This window comes from Rhinopithecus roxellana, chromosome 13 (genome assembly GCF_007565055.1).
Source record: "Rhinopithecus roxellana isolate Shanxi Qingling chromosome 13, ASM756505v1, whole genome shotgun sequence".
NCBI classification, from domain to species: domain Eukaryota; kingdom Metazoa; phylum Chordata; class Mammalia; order Primates; family Cercopithecidae; genus Rhinopithecus; species Rhinopithecus roxellana.
In genome coordinates this window covers 77,712,645-77,737,715 of record NC_044561.1, presented here as the reverse complement: position 1 = coordinate 77,737,715, position 25,071 = coordinate 77,712,645, and the positions used below count along the sequence as shown (strand labels likewise).

At 47.1% G+C, this 25,071-nt stretch overlaps 1 protein-coding gene across 2 annotated transcripts in view; it reads left to right on the top strand.

Moving 5' to 3' along the window:
• Window positions 1-745: 745 nt before the first annotated feature.
• PYGB (glycogen phosphorylase B) overlaps window positions 746-25,071 on the top strand; it is a 60,112-nt gene continuing 35,786 nt past the window's right edge. Inside the window, exons 1-2 of one of the 2 annotated variants that reach the window (XM_030913880.1) lie at window positions 746-1,110; window positions 15,194-15,295. In XM_030913880.1, coding sequence (XP_030769740.1) covers window positions 868-1,110; window positions 15,194-15,295 — 345 coding nt within the window. In that variant the 5' untranslated portion in view covers window positions 746-867. The remainder of the gene's footprint in view (window positions 1,111-15,193; window positions 15,296-25,071) is intronic. The other variant, XM_010361538.2, reaches the window with a different exon arrangement.

Sequence of the window (25,071 nt, the reverse complement as noted above, 5' to 3'; positions counted from 1 at the left end):
TGGTTAGTGGCTGAGCTCCCCGGCCAGACACGCATGTGTCCTTCTCCCTGCTGTAATCTCAAAGCGGACAGCGTCTGCCGGGTGGTTTCGGGAGCAGGGTTTCTCGGAGGGCTAGGGGGCTGCGGTCTCTCCGAGGCGGGGTCATGGTGGCACTTGGCTGTGGCTGCCTCGCGCCCTCGGGAATGGGCATCTCCCGTTCGCTGGCAGTTCGTTTTCTCCACGTCTGCCATCGGCCTGGAGTGGCAAGCAAATAGCTGGTATTTTCAGAGCCGCCCTGCCCCCGACACAGAAGACCGGGCCCAGCAGGCGTTGGTGGATGCCTTTCAAGCTGTAATCAGTTTCCCCGAACGTTTACCAGGCCTCGGCCACAGCCCGGGCCCAGCGAGCTCCCGCGAGGCACCTGGTGACCCGGTGTAGGGCGTGGGGACCGGCCCCAGGAAACCCCAGGGCCCGAGGGCAGGGCCCCCTCCCGCACCGCCGCCGGGCTGGCAGGAGCGGCCAGGACCGCACGCTCCAAGGCTCCGGGTCTCTTGCCCCCTCCAGTAGCTCCCACTTTCTGCCGGGCTTCCCCAACGAGGGGGCAAACCCCAATCTCAGATGGCGTGGACAGGTCGCTGCTGCCTCGGACCACACTAGCGCTCTCAGCTGTGAGCCTGGACGTCCGCCCCGCCCCCCCGAGGCTCCGCCTCGCCGTCCCGAGGCCCCACCTCGCCTCCCCGGAGGCCCCGCCCCGGCGCAGCGCGCAGGCGCGGCCCGTCCCGGCCGCAGAGCCGCAGTGCCGGGCGCCAGAGCAGTTGCACTATCCAGGCGCTCTCGTGTCTCGCCGCTTTCCTTCTCCATCTCTTTTCCTCCGCCTCGGCCGGCGCGATGGCGAAGCCGCTGACGGACAGCGAGAAGCGGAAGCAGATCAGCGTGCGCGGCCTGGCGGGGCTGGGCGACGTGGCCGAGGTGCGGAAGAGCTTCAACCGGCACTTGCACTTCACGCTGGTCAAGGACCGCAATGTGGCCACGCCCCGCGACTACTTTTTCGCGCTGGCGCACACGGTGCGCGACCACCTGGTGGGCCGTTGGATCCGCACGCAGCAGCACTACTACGAGCGCGACCCCAAGGTGAGGAGCTGCCCCGCCCTCTGCTCCCGGGCCCGCTGAAAGGGCGCCAGTCCCGGAGCCGCGCCGGCGGGGGTCTTTGCGGGGCGGCCCGCTGGGCGTTACCCGCGCCCGTATCTTGCCGGCGGCCAGGCACAGCCGACTGGGGAGTCGCCTGGAAGCCGCGGTCGGCGGGGACCGGGCGTTCCCTGCGCAGGGCCGCGGCCACAGGTCCCCTCCACTGGGATCCCGCGCCGTCCCCCGCACATGATGCTGAGCCCGGGAGCCTGGCGGATGTTCCCGGTCTCTTTCTGGCCGTGCGCTTCCGCGCTGGCTGCAGAGCGGGTGCTCCCCGCCCCTGCCTCCAGCCACCTTTTGTTTTGCTGCAGCGGCCTGTGGGAGAAGATGGGACTGGAACCCGGCCTGTGCAGCCTTGTGGGTTGGAAGGGGGTGAGCTCGGTAATCTGCAGGGAATTGTGAGACTTTTTTTGTGTGCGCTGCTTAGAAGAAAATCGCTGAAGGTGCCTGCTTCACGCAGAAGGGTTACGAAGCTCAGAGCTGGAGATGGAGCCCTTGAAGAAGGCTCTGTCTTAGAGGTTCTCATACCTCCCTTGGAGAAATTTACTTGGGTTAAAGTTCACAGAGATTGCCTTACTAATTGTTACTTTTTATGTCTTGCAAAAATTTGAGTAGTTGAAGTCACTGATTGTCCCCGTTACTCTTAACCATATTAACTATGGGCCTGTGTTCCTGCCGATTTTTTGGTATTCCTAAACATACATACACATTTTTGAAAAGTATAATGCACATACAGTTTTTTAGATTTTCTGTTTCATTCGTAAACATTTGTAACTTTTTCACTGATAAACAGCTTTGCAAGTCAATGGATAGGATGGTAGGTGTCAGTTTGATAGGTACACGGTAGTCTTGCACAGCCCCCTATTGCCAGTTTTTTGTTGTGTTGTTTGTTTTTTAACTTTTGACCATGGAGAATTGTATCTTTCTACTACACTAACGTAGAGGGAAAATTGGTGAGGAAAAGACACACTTCCAGACCTGAAGCCACTTGGCAAAGATTTTACTTGCAGTGTACACCTGGGCACCGAGGACTTGCTTTATGGATGGTATTTTAGAATATTTTTGTAGGGCATTAAGATATGTTTAATACAGTAATTGCTAAGAGATTGATTGCTTTGCCATACTTTTCTGGGACATTCTTTTTTTCTAAAATAGAGAGGGTAAAAGGGACAGATTTGTTAGAATACCAACTGGGGCTCTTCATATTTAGTATGCAAAACATAGAAAGAAGTGGCAACAAATGGCCAAAACGGGTTATAACAAGGGCTTGGGATGACTTTGCCAGGAAAAGCAGCCAAGAAGCAGTGGCTCCCCCAGAATTCCCTGCTGTTGGGAGAGTTCTGATGCACAACACCATTTTTTTTTTTTTTTTTTTTTAATTCTGAGATGGAGTCTTGCCCTGTAGCCCAGAGCTGGAGTGCAATGGCGCGATCTCAGCTCACTGCAACCTCTGCCTCCCGGATTCAAGCGATTCTCCTGCCTCAGCCTCCCTGAGTAGCTGGAATTACAGGCGCCTACCACCATGCCTGGCTAATTTTTTGTGTCTTATTAGAGACAGGGTTTCACCTTGTTGGCCAGGCTGGTCTCTAACTCCTGACCTCGTGATCCACTTGCCTCGGCCTCCCAAAGTGCTGGGGTTACAGGCGTGAGCCAACGCACCCAGCCTACAACATCATTTTTATTGTCTAAGTGGTTTATGGCAAGGACATAGCTCTGCCTTCACATTCAAGGGCATTTCCTTGGAGCTGCACCAGGACTCAGCTCTCCACCTTAGGGTGCCCATTGGAGTGTTTATATATAATCAGATCATGGAGAGGCCAGCGATGGGCTCAGGGATTACGGAAATGACCTTCATGAACAAGATAGTCCCTGCAACAAAACAGGTTTTCTGATCCACTGTGAGATCCGTTTTGATTGTCTACTGTGGTGGCTCTTGGTGGAAACCTTTCTCTTAAACCACAATCTGTAAGGTGTAAAGTTGTAAACTTTTCTCTTAAACCTCACAGTCTGTAAATAAGCTGTGTGCCTATGCTGAATAGGAAGGACATATAAAAGTGGAAAATTGGAATTTAAGTGCTTATTTGGCTAATTCATGATGAAAATAAACTTGCCATCCTTTCTCTGGAAAAGTTTCATGTTTGCTGGTGATGGACCAGCAACCAGTCCCACCAGAGCCAATGAGAGGAGGTGGGCTCCCAAGAAAACACCTGCTGTGCCTCCCCCTCAGCCAGAAATGACCTCAGATATTCACCGGTACACTGCAGACTGGTAATATGACACTCTAGAGTTCCTAAATAGAATGCTTGTTTTTGTTACTTTTGTCTTTTTAAAAATTATGCGGCCGGGCGCGGTGGCTCACGCCTGTAATCCCAGCACTTTGGGAGGCCGAGGCGGGTGGATCACGAGGGCAGGAGATCGAGACCATCCTGGCGAACACGGTGAAACCCCGTCTCTATTAAAAATACAAAAAATTAGCCCGGCATGGTGGTGGGCGCCTGTAGTCCCAGCTACTCGGGAGGCTGAGGCAGGAGAATGGCGGGAACCCGGGAGGCGGAGCTTGCAGTGAGCCGAGAACGTGCCACTGCACTTCAGCCTGGGTGACAGAGCGAGACTCCGTCTCAAAAAAAAAAAAATTATGCAAGTCCTGAAGGAAAAATTATTACTGGAGGAAAAATTAGAAAATATAGATAAGCCAGAAAGAAAAAAATTAACTGTAATACTGTAACCCACTTCTATCACCCACTTTGTAAATGCTATAAATATTTTGTGTTCTGCATTGTTTTTTCTGTATTGACAGAAACTTGTTTTTAATACATAAAGTAGCATTATACAGAACCTATTGTTTCATAACTCTTAGCACTTTATTTGTGGTAAATAGCAGAAAGAGTAGAATTTGGAGTGTTCAGAGGAAGATTTGTCAAGCTTTGCCATGCTTGGCGAATCAGCACATCAAAACATCTGGCTAACATAGAGAACTTTGTGCTTGGCAAGAGGGGGCGGTTGGTCATGAAGATGTTTAATGGATTCTCTGAAGTGGTGGCAAGGTGGCGAGAAGAGTCCAACCTGAAGCTGCAGAGCCTGGCATTGCACTGCATGGAGAAGAAAGGGTGTGCGTGATTCCATGCTCCTTTTCATCCTGGCCTTTCCATTCGGTCTGTGCAACTGTGGGCTTGAATGCATTTATCTGCCATTCTTGGCCTCAGTTTTCCCGTCTTTAAAATGAGCGGAATCAAGCTGATGATCTGTTTCTGAAGTCTGTTGCCATTCTGAAATGTTAGAGTTTCCATTTCATATTGAATTGACATTCCATCTCCATCCAAAGAGAATTTGAGAATGCTTGTGCTAGATGCAGCACAAAAGGTTCACATTAGAAGGCCTCAAAGTGAAGGTTGGGGTGGGACAGTGAGGGTCAGGACACAAAACGCAGACCAGGATCCTGGCAATGAAAGCAGCCCATGCCCAGTTATGAGAGTCATGGGGCCCCTTCTATAACATCCCGAAAGGACAGGTGCACAGTTGATTCTGTGGGCCTTTGTGAAGCAGTGTTGTCGATGTGCCGACCCGCTGACCTGCAGCACCCCTGCAGTGGATTTAACAATCAGTTTTTGAGACTCTTCCCGTAAGCTCCCGGCATGACTACGACACAGATTAAGGAAAAGCAGCTCTACCTTGGGGCCCACACTGCTGTCCTAAATATTCCTAATAAGATAAACACAATGAAATACCATTAATCTTTTGGTTTGGCTGGACCCAGGAGTTAAAGATGATCTAGAGAAGTGGTTTGCAGCCCCTGCTGCTCTGTGATCCCCGCTTTTGGGATTTGTTTTAATTAGTCAGTTGTGGGACCAGCCTCTGGAATCTTAACACTCCCAATTTTTCTGATGTATTTCTACTTTTATGTGTGAAGTTCAGCTTGCATCTCCTGGGCAGGCTTCCCTGACAGCAGATCGCTCAAAGTCATTTTCTCTGGCCAGTAACTGATGGTGGGTGCTGTTTTGTGTTGCTGACAGCCAGCCACTTGGAAGGTAGGCCCCAGCTGTCATTTTAGCAGATGGAGAAGCCTGCAGTGTGTGTGCCTTCAGTTTCTGCAGAAGACTGCCTGGCCTTTGCCCTTGCAGGCTGTGGTGGCTGGTTTTTATGTGTCAGCTTGGCTGGGCTGTTATGCCTAGATAGTAATGTGGATGTGCCTCTGGGGGTGGGAGTAGTGTTTCCCACACGGTCAGTCAGTGACTGTCTACCTGGATGTAGCCTGAGATCCCACAGGCCAGAGGCTCAGTCCCACAAGACTTCTCCACCCCAGATGTCAGTTGCACGTCAGGACCTCCCTTCTGACCTCTGACCAACAGCCTCCTCAGGTTTGATGATTTGCCAGAATGGCTCAGGAAACTCAGGGAAACACTTCACTTGCGTTTACCAGTTAATTATAAAGAATACAACTCAGGAACAGCCAGACAGAAGATATGCAGAGGGCAGGTCTGAGGAAGGGTGCAGTGGCTTCCATACCCTCTGCAGGTGCCACTGTCCCAGCACCTCCAGGATTCACTGAACTGGAAGGAAGCTCTTCCATCCCCTTCAGCTGGAGATTTTATGGAGGCCCCAGTTACCTGGCGTGATCATTGGCCATTGGTGATGAGCTCAGCCTTTAGCCTCTGTCCCTTCACTGGAGGTTTGGGGGTGGTGGGAGGGGTGGACCTGAAACTTCCAATCCTCTAATTACAGATCTGGTTCCCCTGGCAACCAGCCTCTGCCCTTAGGGCTTGCCAAAAGTCACCTTGTTAAGGTGTGTTGGAAGGGGTTTGTTATGAATAACAAGACACTTATTTCATCTTTATTGGTCTTATCACTTAGGAAATTACAAGGGTGTTAGGAGCACTGGCCAGGAAGAACAAACATATATATCTCATTACATCACAGTTTCACAGCCTCCTATGGGGGAAGGCCTTGCAGAACAAACCCTGCCACCAGCTACCTTGCACTGGAGCTGCAGCTTGCCTGGGTCTCCAGCCTGCTGGCCCACCCACCCCCCCCCCCAACAAGTTGCAGCCTTGCACTTCCAGAACCACTTGAGCCAATTTCTTATATCTGTCTCTCTCTCTACACATACCTTACTGTTTTGTGTCTCTGGAGAACCCTGACTAATCCACAGGGGCCGTGGTTGCTTTATAAAAATATGGCCGGGCGTGGTAGCTCACACTTGTAATCCCAGCACTTTGGGAGGCAGAGGCGTGTGGAGCCCCTGAGGTCAAAAGTTCTAGACCAGCCTGACCAATATGGTGAAACCTAGTCTCTACTAAAAATACAAAACTTAGCTGGGCGTGGTGGTGTCTGTAGTCCCAGCTATTTGGGAGGCTGAGACAGAAGAATTGCTTGAACCAGGGAGGTGGAGGTTGCAGTGAGCCAAGACTGCATCATTGCACTCCAGCCTGGGCAACTCTGCCTAAATAAAATAAAATGAAATAAGGTAACCGACCTCACCTCCACATCTCAGCCATATTTCCTTTTAAACTTTATGTGATTTCAGACTCTTAAAAAGTTGTAAGAATAATACAAAGATTTCTTGTAATTCCTGTATACCCTTCATCTGGATTCCCCAGATACTAAACATTGTAACACACTTTTTTTTTTTTTTTTTGAGGCGGAGTCTCGCTGTCTCCCAGGCTGGAGTGCAGTGACTGGATCTCGGCTCACTGCAAGCTCCGCCTCCCGGGTTCACGCCATTCTCCTGCCTCAGCCTCCTGCGTAGCTGGGACTACAGGCACCCGCCACCTCGCCCGGCTAGTTTTTTGTATTTTTTAGTAGAGACGGGGTTTCACCGTGTTAGCCAGGATGGTCTCGATCTCCTGACCTCGTGATCCGCCCGTCTCAGCCTCCCAAAGTGCTGGGATTACAGGCTTGAGGCACCGCGCCCGGCCACATTGTAACACACTTGTTAGGTCATTTTGTCGCTGTAAGTTCATTTTTCTCTGAATCATTTGAAAGAAAGTACCAGCCTGACCAACAAGGTGAAACCCCATCTTTACTAAAAATACAAAAATTAGCCAGGTGCGGTGGCAGGCGCCTGTAGTCCCAGGTACTTGGGGGACTCAGGCAGGAGGATCACTTGAACCTGGGAGGAGGTTGCAGTGAGCTGAGATCACGGCCCTGCATTCCAGCCTGGGCAATGGAGCGAGACTCCGTCTCAAAAAAAAAGTAAGTTGTAGCCTTGTTGCCCCTTCACCCCCGAAAACAGCAGTGTGTACTCCGGAGAAGCAGGGAGGCTCTCCTGCACACCTATATAGAGCTCTTAAACTCTGGGCATTTTCATCGACACAGTGCTGTCGTCTGCAAATCTTTCCAATGTCACCAGCTGTCCCGCTTAATAAATACAAATAAAATGCAAAAATACAATTATGAAAAATACAAATAAGTAAATTGGGAGAACTTTAGAAGTCTTTTCAGATTATACCTATTCTTTTATTATTATTAAACAGATCAAAGCTTTAAGCCATTTGGAAAGTCACAGCATCCTAAGACATGCAGCAAATAACTGCAGGAGATAGGAGCTGGCTCTTTCTCCCCCATGCAGAATGGCGTTCTTAGGATACGGTGAAGGGCAGAGAAATGAACACAGATTTAGAAAGGTAATGGACACTAAGATAGGTTTGGTTAACAGTGTCTTCAACAGTATCTTGAGGAGGAATGACATGTAATTTTAGGTGTAGCTAAGTGGCATTTCTTGGCCGGCAAACACTTAAAATGAAAGATTAAAGTAGTGGTTAAAAATGGTGACTGGTAGCTCACTAGTTATAAATATAGTTTGACACGGTCCAGATCACTTAGTGTAAGTTGGTGAGGCTCTGTCAGTGATAAGGAGAATGCTCCCATCGCTTTCTGGCTCTGGATTAGTACTGAGTAGACTTTTTGTGGAGCTTAATTGAATAGAAGGCAGGAGACAGTGGACTGTGGCAATGTGTGTCTTGGATGTAGAAGGAATTTGTTCACTGCAGAACCAAGTGATCTCTAAGATCCCTGTAAGTTCTAAAGTTCTATAATTATTTTACATTTCATTTTCAGAATTGAGCAAACAGACCTGTGTTTGAGTCTAGGTACTAGAGTGAGAAGGAAATCCACGATACATGTTGAGAAGCCTGTCCACTCCTCACGGGAAGCCAAGATTCCCTGGCATTTAATTCATTAAGAAAGTGCTGTGTGACTTCACAGGCTGGGAGCTTGAGAGATGTGCTAGCTAATCCTCACGTCCTTACAGCAGATACAGTAGTAGGTTATCAGATTGCTCTGTGAGCAACTCCCCAGAAGCACCCTCAGACACGGTGGAGTGGACACTGTGACACTGTCAAGGAAGCCAAAGACCAACCTCAGCATCTGGTGGGTGGGAGGCCCCTCAGCGTCTCTCCTCCCACGGGACCTTGGTTCCCCTGGATGGTGTCTTGAGACTGCTTAGCTCACCAGCAGGAGCCAGCAGGTCCAGCCCAGGGAGGTGACCCGTTTGTGTCTGGAGGGGCCAGGAGCCCCCTCTCCAAGGCCTGGCTGGTGGAACGTGGTGCCCACTGGCCTCCAGCTGGCTCAGTGGACCGTGTCCCTGTGTCTTATCAGGGCCAGCTCTGTCCACAGTGCCTGGGTGGCAGGGAGGGACAGTCTGCCTTGTGAGTCACTCTGTCCCCATTTAGGAACCAGTAGAGGGTGGCTGGTCTGAGGCATGCTGGCACTGATAGAATCGAATACACAAAAGGAGAGTTGCTGTGCTTTCTTGGGGACAGGAGGACCAGTTTCAGATTTTAGACCAGATCTACCTGCAGAATGAGGCTCTTCAACTTGGTGAAAGCAGCTGCCCAACTCTTTTTTTTTTGAAGTGGAGTTTCGCTCTTGCTGTCCAGGCTGGAGTACAGTGGCACAATCTCTGCTCACTGCAACCTCCGCCTCCCAGGTTCTAGCGATTCTCCTGCCTCAGCCTCCCGAATAGCTGGGACTACAGGCGTGCACCACCACGCCCAGCTCGTTTTTGTATTTTTAGTAGAGACGGGGTTTCACTACGTTGGCCAGGCTGGTCTTGAGCTCCTGACCTCAAGTGATGTACCTGCCTCAGCCTCCCAAAGTGCTGGGATTATAGGCATGAGCCACCACGCCTGGCTCCAGCTCTTTCTGTTGTTTCCCTGAATGTTGGGAAAGTTCTTTCTTTTCCCACCAATTCAGACACCAGTGTTATTAAATGAAGACTCTAGTTAAAAATCCCTTCAGAAAAGGGAGAAAAAATTGGCGGTCTCTACAGGCCTGATTCTGTGAACCTGTGTCTGTGAGAGCACAATGAGGCCCTGCCGGTTGGTGTTACATTCTCTTTTCAGAGTCTGTTAACTCCTGAGGTGTCCTTAGATGATTGCTATGTTGTGTACTGTTTGTGTCGATCACATTTTCATCTATTTTTGAGCTTTATGCTTTTCTATTATTTGCCTGGTTGTGTCGGCTTTGCATGTAATAAATAAACTCTATTTAAAAAAACACACACACACACTGGGGGGCTTGGCTTGAACCCAGGAGGCGGAGGTTGCAGTGAACCAAGATTGCACCATTGCATTCCAGCCTGGGCAACAGAGCGAAACTCCATCTCAAAAAAAAAAAGAACAACAGAAAAAAACAGGCTGGCTTTAGGCTAGTTAACACTTGTTATGGTCATATTGCAAGAAGGGACCATGCTGGGAAAAGCAATGGCCCAGTTCAATCCCAGGCGGCAGGGCCTCTTTAGAGCGGAGCTGCTGAGCGGGGAGGTTAAGGGATCCTGTTGGCATTTTCAGGCTGAAGCAGGTGAGTCCAGTTCTCCAACCAGCACTGCCTGAGCAGGGAAGCCCTGTTCACAGTTGCACAGGAGATGCCAGAGGGGAGTGAGTGGAAAGAGACTGTCCTGCAGCAGCAGGATTTGGGGTCATGGAAGAGCTAGGTCCCTAGGCTGTTGCTTGGACAAAGCCTATGGCTTTACATGATTTTTTTCAGAACTGCCACCTGCCAACTTATTAGGCTCTGCATTTCTCCTTGAGAAGTCTGATATGGTGAGGGGAACCAACTTTGCCTGAGTCCAAGCCTAGCCCTGTGCGAGCCCACAGGTTAATGTGGTCCTCTCAGAGGCTGAGTGACTTGCCCAGGTCACCCAGCTAGCCAGGGCGGGGAGCTGGGATGGGACCCCAGCCTGTACCATTCGAGTCTGCATTTTCTTGGCCAGCTCCTCCAGCAAGCCTCTTTCAGTTTCATGGTTTTCACTCGTAACCATCTTAAGGTAAAAGCAAAATAGACACATCTCAGCAAATGATGAAAGTTCTTAAATTGAAACAAGTCGCAGAAAAGCCTCACAACAACAAAACACATTGCAGTCCCCAAGGACAGAGCCTGTGGCAGGGCAGGCCCTGGGCAGTGCCTTGGGGACTCTGCTTCAGCAGGAGGCTGCAGAAACCTCGATGTCTGCATGCAACCTGGAGGACAATTGGAGACGCGCAGGCTTCGAGTCTAGGCCCAGCACTTCCCGCATCAGGACTGTCCCTTACAAACAGAGATCATCAAGCTCTTGGGACGTAACTGGTAAACTTCTTCCCCACAGTAGAAAAGTTCCTAAGTAGAAGTTAGGAACTTTTGCAGAAAGAGCAAACTACAACCTAAAAATACACATTTTAGCCAGGTGTGGTGGCGCACACCTGTAGTGCCAGCTGCTTGGGAGGCTGAGATGCGAGGATCACTTGAGGCCAGGAGTTTGTGGCCAGCCTTGGCAACACAGTGAGACCGTCATCTCTTAAAAACACACACACACACACACACATTTTTAGTTAAAGGCAAAATCATTCTGATCGTGTTCCTAGCCTGTCAGCTTTTTATAAAACCTCTTGTTAATAATTGACCCACAGTATTTTCTCAGACAGCCAGGGTCTAGCTGGTCTCAGTATGATTTCACACTGGTTAATAAACCCCGCCTGGACAGTGCCTGTGGCTTCCTCTGCAGGCGGGGAGTCGGGTGCTATGGAAACCCCATAGAATATTAAGTTCATTCAAATAAGTCCAGCGTGATGAAAGTCTGCCGGAGGCCTGGCTGTGAGTGACAGCAGCAGTAGTTGTACTTATAGTGGCTATGAGAACACATTAATTATACTGCTGTAATGTCTTGTGATTTAAAAGACGTTGGAATTTGTGCAGTAATGTAGAAGCCTATATTCAAATGGACAAAAAAGTAAGAACAGGCCATTAAAGACAGAGCTATGATTTGTGTGTGTGTGTGTTCTTTCAATTTGTAGATTTTGATATTTATAGAGTATTCTTAAATTATGTATTAAAAACTTGATGGGCCAGGAGTGGTGGCTCACGCCTATAATCCCAGCACTTTGGGAGGCTGAGGCGGGTAGATCACCTGAGGTCAGGAGATTGAGACCAGCCTGGCTAACATGGTGAAACCCTGTCTCTACTAAAAATACAGAAATAGCTGGTGTGGTGGCGCACGCACCTTTGTTCCCAGCTACTTGGGAGGCTGAGGCAGGAGAATCACTTGAATCTGGGATGCAGAGGTTGCAGTGAGCCAGAATTGCGCCCCTGCACTCCATCCTGGTCAACAGAGTGAGACCCTGTCTCAAAACAAAACAAACAAAAAAACCCTTTATATATATATGTATATTTTTTATTTTTTGTAGTGATGGGGTCTTGCTATGTTGCCCAGGCTGGTCTTTCACTCCTGGGCTCAAGTGATCCTTCTACCTCGGCCTCCCAAAGGGTTGCGATTATAGACCACCACACCTGGCCAAAAATACTTGAAACGTTTTATTCAGCCTCTTTTCAGTGAGCCTGGTGATGCAGACATTAGGTGTCCTCGGTCTTCCACGCCAGTATCTTTCTCCCCAGTCCCTCTCATGCTTCTCCCGCTCTGGTTCACTTTTTTCTCAGCCAGGTTTTGTTTTCAGCTTTGCTTTTGTTTTGCATTCAGTGGTACCTTTAGTTCTGTGGTAGTTTTATTTACTTATTTATTTTACTTTCCTATGCTTGGTTGGATCCTTCTGTAACAGTCATCATTTCTTGACTTCCTGGGTAAGTCTATGTTTATGTGGGTAAATGCTTTGTGCTCTTTGGCCATTGTAGTTTTTTGTTTTTTGTTTTTGAGACAGAGTCTCACTCTGTCACCCAGGCTGGAGGAGTGCAGTGGTGTGATTGCAGCTCACAGTAACCTCTGCCTCCTAGGCTCAAGCGATCCTTCTGCCCCAGCCCCCCGAGTAGCTGGGACTACAGGTGTGCACCACCATGCCTGGCTTTTTTTTTTTTTTTTTTTCTTTTAAGACTGAGTGTCGCTCTGTAGCCCAGGCTGGAGTGCGGTGGCACGATCTTGGCTCACTGCAACCTCCACCTCCTGGGTTCAAGTGATTCTCCTGCCTCAGCCTCCTGAGTAGCTGGGATTACATGTGCCCACCACCACGTCCGGCTAATTTTTGTATTATTATTATTATTGTTATTTTTGTGACAGAGTCTCGTTCTGTTGCCCAGGCTGAAGTTCAGTGGCACGTCTCAGCTCACTGCAACCTCCGCCACCTGGGTTCAAGTGATTCTCCTGCCTCAGCCTCCCGAGTAGCTGGGATTACAGGTGCCTGCCACCACCCCCGGCTAATTTTTTGTATTTTTAGTAGAGATGGCATTTCCCCATATTGGCCAGGCTGATCTCAAACTCCTGACCTCGTGATCTGCTCACCTTGGCCTCCCAAAGCACTGGGATTACAGGCATGAGCCACTGTGCCTGGCCAATTTTTGTATTTTTAATAGAGATGGGATTTCACTATGTTGGACAGACTGGTCTCAAACTCCTGACCTCAACCTCAAGTGATCCGCCTACCTCGGCCTCCCAAAGTGCTGGGATTACAGGCGTCAGCCACTGTGCCCGGCCTTTTTTTTTTTTTTTTTTTTTTTTTGTAGAGATGGCCTTGAACTCCTTGACTCGAGATCCTCCCGCCTCAGCCTCCCAAAGTGCTGGAATTACAGGTGTGAGCCACCGTGCCTGGCCTCATCTATTACTTTCTTTGACAAGAGGTATATTAACATAAAATTCAGATACTATACAGTTCACCCCTTTAAAGCATACAGTTGGATATACTGGTTTCAGGATATTCACAGAGTTGTACTTCCATCACCACAATCAATTTTAAAACATTCTTCACCCCAAACAGAAACTCTAAGCCTTTTTTATCACCCACCAAAACCTCTAATCCCCTACCCTTAGGCAATTACCAATCCCCTTTTGGTTTCTTTAGATATGCCTGTTTTGGACATTTCAGATCAACGGATTCATAGAATGTGTGGTCTTTTGTGGCTGGCTGCTTCCGTTGAGCATGGTGTTTTTGAGGTTCCTTCATGTTGTAGGACATGAAGGACTGACATTTGGGTTGTTTCCACCTTTTGGCTATTATGTACAAGTGTTGGAGGGGACACAGGCCTTCATTTCTCTTGGGCGTGTATATACCTGGGAGTGGAATTGCTGGGCCAAATAGTACCTCTGTTTTTCACTTTTTGAGGAACTGCCAAACTCAAAAAGTGCTAGAATTAGAGATGTGAACCACTGCGCCTGGCTCATTGCAGCCTTGACCTCCCAGGCTCAAGCAGTCTTCCCACCTCAGCCTCCCTTGTAGCTGGGACCACAGGCATGCGCCACCACGCCTGGCTAACTTTTAAATTTTTTGTGGAGAGGGGTCTCATTTTGCTGCCCAGGTTGGTTTCATACTCCTGGCCTCCAGCAGTCCAAAGTGTATGAGCCATAGTAATTGTTTTATTAATTTTATTTTTGGAATGTTCATTGCTAATGAACATTGGATAGTTATATTAATCATGAATAATTAATTAAAAACAATAAAGATAACTGATTTTGTGTTAGTCTTATATTCTGCTACCTTGCTGAATTCATTTATTAGTTCCAAAAGCCTGAATGTGGCTTAGATTTGTGACAATTTGTTGATCACTCCTTGTCTTTTATGACTTTACAAATTTGATGACTACTGGTCAGGTATTTTATAGAAAATTCCTCAGTTTGGGTTTGTCCGCTGTTTTCTCATGATTACACTGGGGTGCTGGTCAGCGTGCTCAGCGTCTCCGCTGTCAAGTTGCTGCCGTTTCCTTTCTGTGCTCCTCAGCGGGATGTCGCTACATCCAGCCCACCCTCAAGGTGGCAGACAGGGAAGTAAGCTCCTCCTGGAGTGAAGAATATCAGAAAGAGTTTGGCCCCTGGTTAAAACCACCACAGCAATTAGTAAATATTTCAGGGGAGATGTTGGCTGTGCAGATACCCTGTTAGTCCTTGGAGTTGTGCCCACAGATCTTATCATTCAGCCCTGGCTGCTGCAGGCCCGTGGATGGCCATGAGAAGTACTTGGTAGAGAAAGTAGGGCACCTAGAACCCCGCTCAGGGCCCAGGAGGCACTGCATGGGTGGCCGCCCTTGCTACAACACCTCAGAGGCACAGAGCTGGCTCATGTGGCAACCCCAAGCCAGCCAGCCAGCAGGCATCGGCCAAGAGACTTCTGCTGGGGAACATGGATGCGTGCATTCAGCCGTCTCTGCTGGCGTTCATTGGTGCTTCACGTGGGTGCTGGAAGTTGTGCTCAGGGCTTTACATTGAGTACTTGAAGACATGGCCTACATTACATCCGTGTTAGAGATGTGAAGTAACTTGCCCAAGGGCACATGTGTGGTAAGAGGCTGAGCTAAGTGCAGACCTGGGTGTGTCCAGTTCTGGGTGCCTTGGCCCTAACCACCAACCTGCCCTGCCTCCCCACACATCATGGAAGTTAGTGTGCGTTCATCCAGGTGCTTGAGGGTCAGGGAAGAGACGGCCGTGTTGAGGAGGGATCTCCCAGGTGGGCTGCTATGGTGGGCTGCAGTCAGCAGGCTGCTTGACAGAGCAAGCCCAGTTTTTGTGCATGGGATTGACATAAATGAAATCCCGAGTGGGGGCTTCATGGGTCCTGTCATCTCTGTAACCTTCCTAAAGTGCAGAATGGAATGAGAAATGTGATTCTTTCTTCTGCTTCCTCAGCGCATTTATTATCTTTCCCTGGAATTCTACATGGGCCGCACGCTGCAGAACACGATGGTGAACCTGGGCCTTCAGAATGCCTGCGATGAAGCCATCTATCAGGTACGGGGCCTCGTGGCTGGGCTCCTGGGTGGCCCCTCGTGGTGCTTTGAGGTCTGAATCCATTTTCCCACGGAGGTGAGCCCTGATGTTAAGACTAGCAGCTATCTGGGAATCGGGAGACTTACAGCCTGTTCTCCCCTCCTGGAAGGAATGGGTTGGTGGGGCTGCTCTCTGTTTTTGAGAGGAGAAAGTGAGAATTGAATGGACCACAAGCATGAGGTTGAATTGGGATGCGAAGGTGTGGAGGTTCTAGAGGCCATCCCACACCCCACCCCACCTCGGGTGGATTTAGAGCACCGTACCAGTGGTTGGTATTATTCCATTTTGACTTCATCAAACTGTTAACCCACATCTGGTTTCCCTCCCTCCACTCCTGAGGTGACTTCCGGAGCTTACCCTAGTTGTCTAGTTGTAAAAGCGTCATTTCTCCCCTAAAAACAAAAACTGTCTTTCCTTGGGAGTCCGTCATTAGCACTTGCTCACTTTGAACTTAATCCTTTCATGGTTCCTTTGTGGTTTTAGAGCAGAGCAGCCATTGGCTTCCTTGTCTGTCTTCGCTTCCCTTCCCAGCTGAGTCTCTAGAGTATAACCTTTTACCTGCGTATAGATGGGTGTCTTCATGGCAAGGCCACTCCACCTCAGCACCATGCCATCGCCTTTGCTTTGCTTGGGTTTGGATGTGGGTGGGAGGAGTGGGGAGGTTTCACTGGGGGCAAATGTCTTGCGTGGCTGGGAGGCAGCTCAGCGTTGCCTGGGGCTCTGTCTCCCTGTGCAGGACGTCATGGCTGTGTCTGTGCACAACAAAATGCAACAAAAACTTTACTCCCCGTGTTCAAAATTAGCTAATGGCGCTGAAGGTTACCCTGGCAGGTGACATGTCATTTATATCTGTTTACAGACTGTTAACATTAGGACATGTCTGTAAGAAGTACAGAACATGCAATATCTTAGTCTTGTCTTTGGATTTTACCATTATAGAATGCATTTTATTTTTTGAAACATTTTATGCAGTTCTTACATATAGTAAAAATTTTAGGGAATAGTTTGCATCATAACTATGCAATATGTTTATAATTTTTATTCACAAAAAAATGAATGTTAATTATAGAAATTTAGAAATTGCAGGCAAGCATATATCCTTTTAAACTTTGTATACTTGATGGGAGGTTCCAAGATGGCCGAATAGAAACAGCTCCAGTCTACAGCTCCCAGCATGAGCGACACAGAAGACTGGTGATTTCTGCATTTCCAGTTGAGGTACCGGGTTCATCTCACTGGGACTTGTCGGACAGTGGCTGCAGGACAGTGGGTGCAGCCCACTGAGGGTGAGCCAAAGCAGGGCGAGGCATCGCCTCATCTGGGAAGTGCAAGTGGTCAGGGAATTCCCTTTCCTAGCCAAGCAAAGCTGTGACAGACAGCACCTGGAAAATTGGGTCACTCCCACCCCAATACTACGCTTTTCCAACGGTCTTAGCAAACGGCACACCAGGAGATTATATCCCGCGCTGGGCTGGAAGAGTCGCACGCCCACAGAGCCTCGCTCATTGCTGGCACAGCAGTCAGAGATCCAATTGCAAGGAGGCAGCGAGGCTGGGGAAGGGGCGTCCACCATTGCTGAGGCTTGAATAGGTAAACAAAGCCATTGGGAAGCTCAAACTGGGTGGAGCCCACCACAGCTCAAGGAAGCCTGCCTGCCTCTGTAGACTCCACCTCTGGGGGCAGGGCATAGCTGAACAAAAGGCAGCAGAAACTTCTACAGACTTAAATGTCCCTGTCTGACAGCTTTGAAGAGGAGTTTGAGATCTGAGAACAGACAGACTGCCTCCTTAAGTGTGTCCCTGACCCCCGAGTAGCCTAACTGGGAGACACCTCCCAGTAGGGGCTGACTGACACCTCACACGACCGGATGCCCCTCTGAGACAAAACTTCCAGAGGAAGGATCAGGCAGCAACATCTGCTGTTCTGCAATATTCGCTGTTCTGCAGCCTTGCTGGTGATACCCAGGCAAACAGGGTCTGGAGTGGACCTCCAGCAGACTCCAACAGACTAGAAGGAAAACTAACAAACAGAAAGGACATCCACACCAAAATCCCATCTGTACGTCATCATCATCAAAGACCAAAGGTAGATAAAACCAAAAAGATGGGGAGAAACCAGAGCAGAAAAGCTGAAAATTCTAAAAATCAGAGGGCCTCTTTTCCTCCAAAGGAACGCAGCTCCTCACCAGCAATGGAACAAAGCTGGACAGAGAATGACTATTGAGTTGAGAGAAGAAGGCTTCAGGCGATCAGACTTCTCCGAGCTAAAGGAGGATGTTCGAACCCATTGCAAAGAAGCTAAAAACCTTGAAAAAAGATTACATGAATGGCTAACTAGAATAAACAGTGTAGAGAAGTCCTTAAATGACTTGATGGAGCTGAAAACCATGGCACGAGAACTACATGATGCCTGCACAAGCTTCAGTAGCCAATTCAATCAACTGGAAGAAAGGGTATCAGTGATTGAAGATCAAATGAATGAAACGAACTGAGAAGTTTAGAGAAAAAAGAGTAAAAAGAAATGAACAAAGCCTCCAAGAAATAATGGGACCATGTGAAAAGGCCAAATCTACTTTTGATTGGTGTAACTGAAAGTGACGGGGAGAATGGAACCAAGTTGGAAAACACTCTTCAGGATATCATCCAGGAGAACTTCCCCAACCTAGTAAGGCAGGCCAACACTCAGATTCAGAAAATATAGAGAATGCCACAAAGATACTCCTCGAGAAGAGCAACCCCAAGACACATAATTGTCAGATTTACCAAAGTTGAAATGAAGGAAAAAATGTTAAGGGCAGCCAGAGAGAAAGGTCAGGTTACCCACAAAGGGAAGCCCATCAGACTAACAAAAGATCTCTTGGCAGAAACTCTCCAAGCCAGAAGAGAGCGGGGGCCAGTATTCAACATTCTTTTTTTTTTTTTTTTTTTTTTTGAGACGGAGTCTTGCTCTGTCGCCCAGGCTGGAGTGCAGTGGCCGGATCTCAGCTCACTGCAAGCTCCGCCTCCCGGGTTTATGCCATTCTCCTGCCTCAGCCTCCGGAGTAGCTGGGACTACAGGCGCCCGCCACCTCGCCCGGCTATTTTTTTGTATTTTTAGTAGAGACGGGGTTTCACCGTGTTAGCCAGGATGGTCTCGATCTCCTGACCTCGTGATCCGCCCGTCTCGGCCTCCCAAAGTGCTGGGATTACAGGCTTGAGCCACCGCGCCCGGCCATCAACATTCTTAAAGAAAATAATTTTCAACCTAGAATTTCATATCCAGTCAAACTAAGCTTCCTAAGTGAAGGAGAAATAAAATCCTTTACAGACAAGCAAATGCTGAGAGATTTTGTCACCACCAGACCTGCCTTACAAGAGCTCCTGGAGGAAGCACTAAACATGGAAAGGAACAACTGGTACCAGCCACTGCAGACTCATGTCAAATTGTAAAGACCACTGATGCTAGGAAGAAACTGTATCAAATAACGAGCAAAATAACCAGCTAACATCATAATGACAGGATCAGATTCACACATAACAATCTTAACCTTAAATGTAAATGGACTAAATGCCCCAATTAAAAGACATATACTGGCAAATTGGATAAAGAGTCAAGACCCATCAGTTTGCTGTATTCAGGAGACCCATCTCACATGCAGAGACACACATAGGCTCAAAATAAAGGGATGGAGGAAGATCTACCAAGCAAATGGAAAACAAACAAACAAAAAAAGCAGGGGGTTCAATCTTATGCTCTGGTAAAACAGGCTTTCAACCAACAAAGATCAAAAGAGACAAGGCCATTACATAGTGGTAAAGGGATCAATTCAACAAGAAGAGCTATCTATCCTAAATATATATGCACCCAATACAGGAGCACCCAGATTCATAAAGCAAGTCCTTAGAGACCTACAAAGAGACTTAGACTCCCATACAATAATAATGGGAGACTTCAACACTCCACTGTCAACATTAGACAGATGAGTGAGACAGAAAGTTAACAAGGATATCCAGGACTTGAACTCAGCTCTGCATCAAGCAGACCTAATAGACATCTACAGAACTCTCTACCCAAATCAACAGAATATACATTCTTCTCAACACCACATCACACTTATTCCAACATTGACCACACAGTTGGAAGTAAAGCACTCCTCAGCAAATGTACAAGAACAGAAATTATAACAAACTGTCTCTCAGACCACAGTGCAATCAAACTAGAACTCAGGACTAAGAAACTCAATCAATACCGCTCAACTACATGGAAACTGAACAACCTGCTCCTGAATGACTGCTGAGTACATAACAAAATGAATGCAGAAATAGATATGTTCTTTGAAATCAATGAGAACAAAGACACAACATACCAGAATCTCTGGGACAGATTTAAAGCAGTGTGTAGAGGGAAATTTATAGCACTAAATGCCCACAAGAGAAAGCAGGAAAGATCTAAAATTGACACTCTAACATCACAATTAAAAGAACTAGAGAAGCAAGAGCAAACACAATCAAAAGCTAGCAGAAAGCAAGAAATAACTAAGATCAGAGCAGAACTGAAGGAGATAGAGACACAAAAACCCTTCAAAAAATCAGTGAATCCAGGAGTTGGTTTTTTGAAAAGATCAACAAAATTGATAGACTGCTGGCAAGACTAATAAAGAGGAAAAGAAAGAAGAATCAAATAGACGCAATAAAAAACGATAAAGGGGATATCACCACCGACCCCACAGAAATACAAACTACCATCAGAGAATACTATAAACGCCTCTACGCAAGTAAATAGAAAATTTAGAAGAAGTGGATAATTTCCTGGACACATACACCCTCCCAAGACTAAACCAGGAAGAAGTTGAATCCCTGAATAGACCAATAACAGACTCTGAAACTGAGGCAATAATTAATACCCTACCAACCAAAGAAAGTCCAGGACCGGACGGATTCACAGCTGAATTTTACCAGAGGTACAAGGAGGAGCTGGTACTATTCCTTCTGAAACTATTCCAATCAATAGAAAAAGAGGGAATCCTCCCTAACTCATTTTATGAGGCCAGCATCTTCCTGATACCAAAGCCTGGCAGATACACAACAAAAAAAGAGAATTTTAGACCATTATCCCTGATGAACATGGATGCAAAAATCCTCAATAAAATACTGGCAAACTGAATCCAGCAGCACATCAAAAAGCTCATCCACCATGATCAAGTGGGCTTCATCCCTGGGATGCAAGGCTGGTTCAACATACGTAAATCAATAAACGTGATCCATCATATAAACAGAACCAAAGACAAAAACCACATGATTATTTCAATAGATGCAGAAAATGCCTTTGACAAAATTCAACAGCTCTACATACCAGCAACTCACAGTAAACTAGGTATTGATGGAACATATCTCAAAATAATAAGAGCTATTTGTGACAACCCCACAGCCAATATCATACTGAATGGGCAAAAACTGGAAGTAGTCCCTTTGAAAACTGGTACAAGACAGGGATGCCCTCTCTCACCACTCCTATTCAACATAATGTTGGAAGTTCTGGCCAGAGCAATCAGGCAGGAGAAAGAAAGAAAGGGTATTTAGTTAGGAAAAGAGGAAGTCAAATTGTCCCTGTTTGCAGATGACATGATTGTATATTTAGAAAATCCCGGCCGGGCGCGGTGGCTCAAGCCTGTAATCCCAGCACTCTGGGAGGCCGAGATGGGTGGATCACGAGGTCAGGAGATCGAGACCATCCTGGCTAACACGGTGAAACCCCGTCTCTACTAAAAAATACAAAATACTAGCTGGGCAAGGTGGCGGGCACCTGTAGTCCCAGCTACTCGGGAGGCTGAGGCAGGAGAATGGCATGAACCCCGGAGGCAGAGCTTGCAGTGAGCTGAGATCTGGCCACTGCACTCCAGCCTGGGCGACAGAGCGAGACTCAGCCTCAAAAAAAAAAAAAGAAGAAGAAAATCGCATCGTCTCAGCCCAAAATCTCCTTAAGCTAATAGGCAATTTTAGCAAAGTCTCGGGATACAAAATCAGTGTGCAAAAATCACAAGCATTCCTATATACCGATAACAGACAAACAGAGAGCCAAATCATGAGTGAACTCCTATTCACAGTTGCTTCAAAGAGGATAAAATACCTAGGAATCCAACTTAACTTACAAGGGATGTGAAGGACCTCTTCAAGGAGAACTACAAATCACTGCTCAATGAAATGAAAGAGGACACAAACAAATGGAAGAACATTCCATGCTCATGGATAGGAGGAATCAATATCGTGAAAATGGCCATACTGCCCAAGGTAATTTGTAGATGCCATCCCCATCAAGCTACCAATGACTTTATTCACAGAACTGGAAAAAACTACTTTAAAGTTCATACAGAACCAAAAAAGAGCCTGCATTGCCAAGACAATCTTAAGCCAGAAGAACAAAGCTGGAGGCATCACACTACCTGACTTCAAACTATACTACAAGGCTACAGTAACCAAAACAGCATGGTACTGGTACCAAAACAGATATACAGACCAATAGAACAGAACAGAACCCTTAGAAATAATACCACACATCTACAACCATCTGATCTTTGACAAACCTGACAAAAACAAGAAATGGGGAAAGGATTCCCTATTTAATAAATGGTACTGAGAAAACTGGCTAGCCATATGTAGAAAGCTGAAACTGGATCTCATCCTTACACCTTATACAAAAATTAATTCAAGATGGATTAGAGACTTAAATGTTAGACCTAAAACCATAAAATCCCTAGAAGAAAACCTAGGCAATACCATTCAGGACATAGGCATGGGCAAGGACTTCATGTCTAAAACACCAAAAGCAATGGCAACAAGAGCCAAAATTGACAAATGGGATCTAATTAAACTAAAGAGCTTCTGCACAGCAAAAGAAACTACCATCAGAGTGAACAGGCAACGTACAGATGGGAGAAAATTTTTGCAATCTACTCATCTGACAAAGGGCTAATATCCAGAACCTACAAATAACTTGAATTTACAAGAAAAAAATCAAACAACCCCATCAAAAAGTGGGTGAAGGATATGAACAGACACTTCTCAAAAGAAGACATTTATGCAGCCAACAGACGTGAAAAAATGCTCATCATCACTGACCATCAGAGAAATGCAAATGAAAACCACAATGAGATACCATCTCACACCAGTTAGAATGGCAGTCATTAAAAAGTCAGGAAACAACAGATGCTGGAGAGGATGTGGAGAAACAGGAATGCTTTTATACTGCTGGCCGGAGTGTAAACTAGTTCAACCATTGTGGAAGATGGTGTGGCGATTCCTCAAGGATCTAGAACTAGGAATACCATTTGACCCAGCAATCACATTACAGGATATATACCCAAAGGATTATAAATCATGCTACTATAAAGACACATGCACACATATGTTTATTGCGGCACTATTCACAATAGCAAAGACTTGGAACCAATGCAAATGTCCATCGGTAATAGACTGGATTAAGAAAATGTGGCACATATACACCATGGAATACTATGCAGCTATAAAAAAAGGATGAATTCATGTCCTTTGTAGGGACATGGATGAAGCTAGAAACCATCATTCTCAGCAAACTATCGCAAGGATAGAAAACCAAACACCGCATGTTCTCACTCATAGGTGGGAATTGAACAGGGAGAACACTTGGACACAGGAAGGGGAACATCACACTCCGGGGTCTGTTTTGGGGTGGGGGGAGAGGGGAGAGATAGCATTAGGAGAAATAACTAATGTAAATGATGAGTTAATGGGTGCAGCACACCAACATGGCAAATGGATACATATGTAACAAACCTGCACATTGTGCATATGTACCCTAAAACTTAAAGTATAATAATAAAAAATAAAAATAAAAATAAAAAATAAACTTTGTACACTTTTTTCTTTTTTTTTTTTTTGAGGCGGAGTCTCGCTCTGTCGCCCAGACTGGAGTGCAGTGGCCGGATCTCAGCTCACTGCAAGCTCCGCCTCCCGGGTTTACGCCATTCTCCTGCCTCAGCCTCCCGAGTAGCTGGGACTACAGGCGCCCGCCACCTCGCCCGGCTATTTTTTTGTATTTTTAGTAGAGACGGGGTTTCACCGTGTTAGCCAGGATGGTCTCGATCTCCTGACCTCGTGATCCGCCCGTCTCGGCCTCCCAAAGTGCTGGGATTACAGGCTTGAGCCACTGCGCCTGGCCCACTTTTTTCTTAAAAGTGATATTTTACTTGCAGTTTAGCTTTTATTTATTCTTGTGTTTGAAATATTTTCGTGATCACTGGACTTTCAGTGTTTCCAGGTTCCTGTGCTGGGTGGGTGTATCTAGGTGCGAGACAGACTGCCAGATGCTTCAGGTGGAAGAAAACAGTGATGCTCCCATTTCTAATGGAATACCAAAAAGAAAATGTGGCGCAAATGCATTGTCAGGCCTGAGTTGTCCAGAGGAGCAGTTTATACTAAAAAGTAGTGGTTCAAAAGCAGCAGCCCACTCTTGATTGAGCTATTAAGGACGCATTAAAAGTGATCTTCATTATGAAACATTTTACACATACACGAAGATTGAGTGACTGTTACAGTGAACCTGTGCCACACACCCACCTTCTGCCTTCTCCAGTCACCAGCTCCACCTCACGGCCAGTAGTGTGTTCGTCATACCCCACCACATGCAGGTTATTTAAGCCAATCTGAAGCAGCATGATATTCACTTGTAAATATTTCAGTAGGTGGCCGTGCGCGGTGGCTCACGCCTGTAATCCTAGCACTTTGGGAGGCCGAGGTGGGCGGATTACCTGAGCTCAGGAGTTCGAGACCAGCCTGGCAACAATGGTGAAACCCCGTCTCTACTAAAATACAAACAAACAAAAAAAAATTAGCCGGGCGTGGTGGCATGCGCCTGTAGTACCAGCTACTCAGGAGGCTGAGGTAGGAGAATTGCTTGAACCCAGGAGGTGGAGGTTTCAGTGGGCCAAGATTGTGCCACTGCACTCCAGGCTGGGCAACAGAGTGAGACTCCGTCTCAAAAAAAAAAAAAAAAGTGTGTGTGTGTGTATATATATATTTATTTTTGTAGGTGTCTCAAAAAGATAAGGAACTCCTAAAAATAGTTATATCATTATTCCTAAAATACTGACAGTAATTCTTTTTTTTCTGAGATGGAGTCTTGCTCTGTCACCCAGGCTGGAGTACAATGGCGCGATCTTGGCTCACTGCAACCTCTGCCTCCCGGGGTTCAAATGATTCCCCTGCCTCAGCCTCCTGAGTTGCTGGAATTATAAAGCACATGCCACCACTCCCAGCTAATGTTTGGAGTTTTAGTAAAGACTGGGTTTAACATGTTGATCAGGCTGGTCTTGAACTCCTGACCTCGTGATCTACCCACCTCAGCCTCCCAAGTCAGTAATTCTTTAATGTCAACTTCTCAGGCAGTGTATAAGTTTTTCTGATCACGTTATAACTTTTTAACAGCATGTTCAGAAACTAAATTGCATTTGTTTTTTTAAACCTTTCTTTTCTTTTTCTTATTTTTTTTGGAGACGGAGTCTCGCTCTGTCACCTGGGCTGGAGTGTAGTGACACTATCTCAGCTCACTGCAACCTCTGCCTCCCGGGTTCAAGCAATTCTCCTGCCTCATCCTCCCTAGGAACTGGGATTACAGGTGTGTGCCACCTCGCCTGGCTAGTTTTTGTATTTTTAGTAGAGACAGGGTTTTACCATGTTGGCCAGGCTGGTCTCAAACTCCTGATCTCAACTGATCCATCTGCCTCG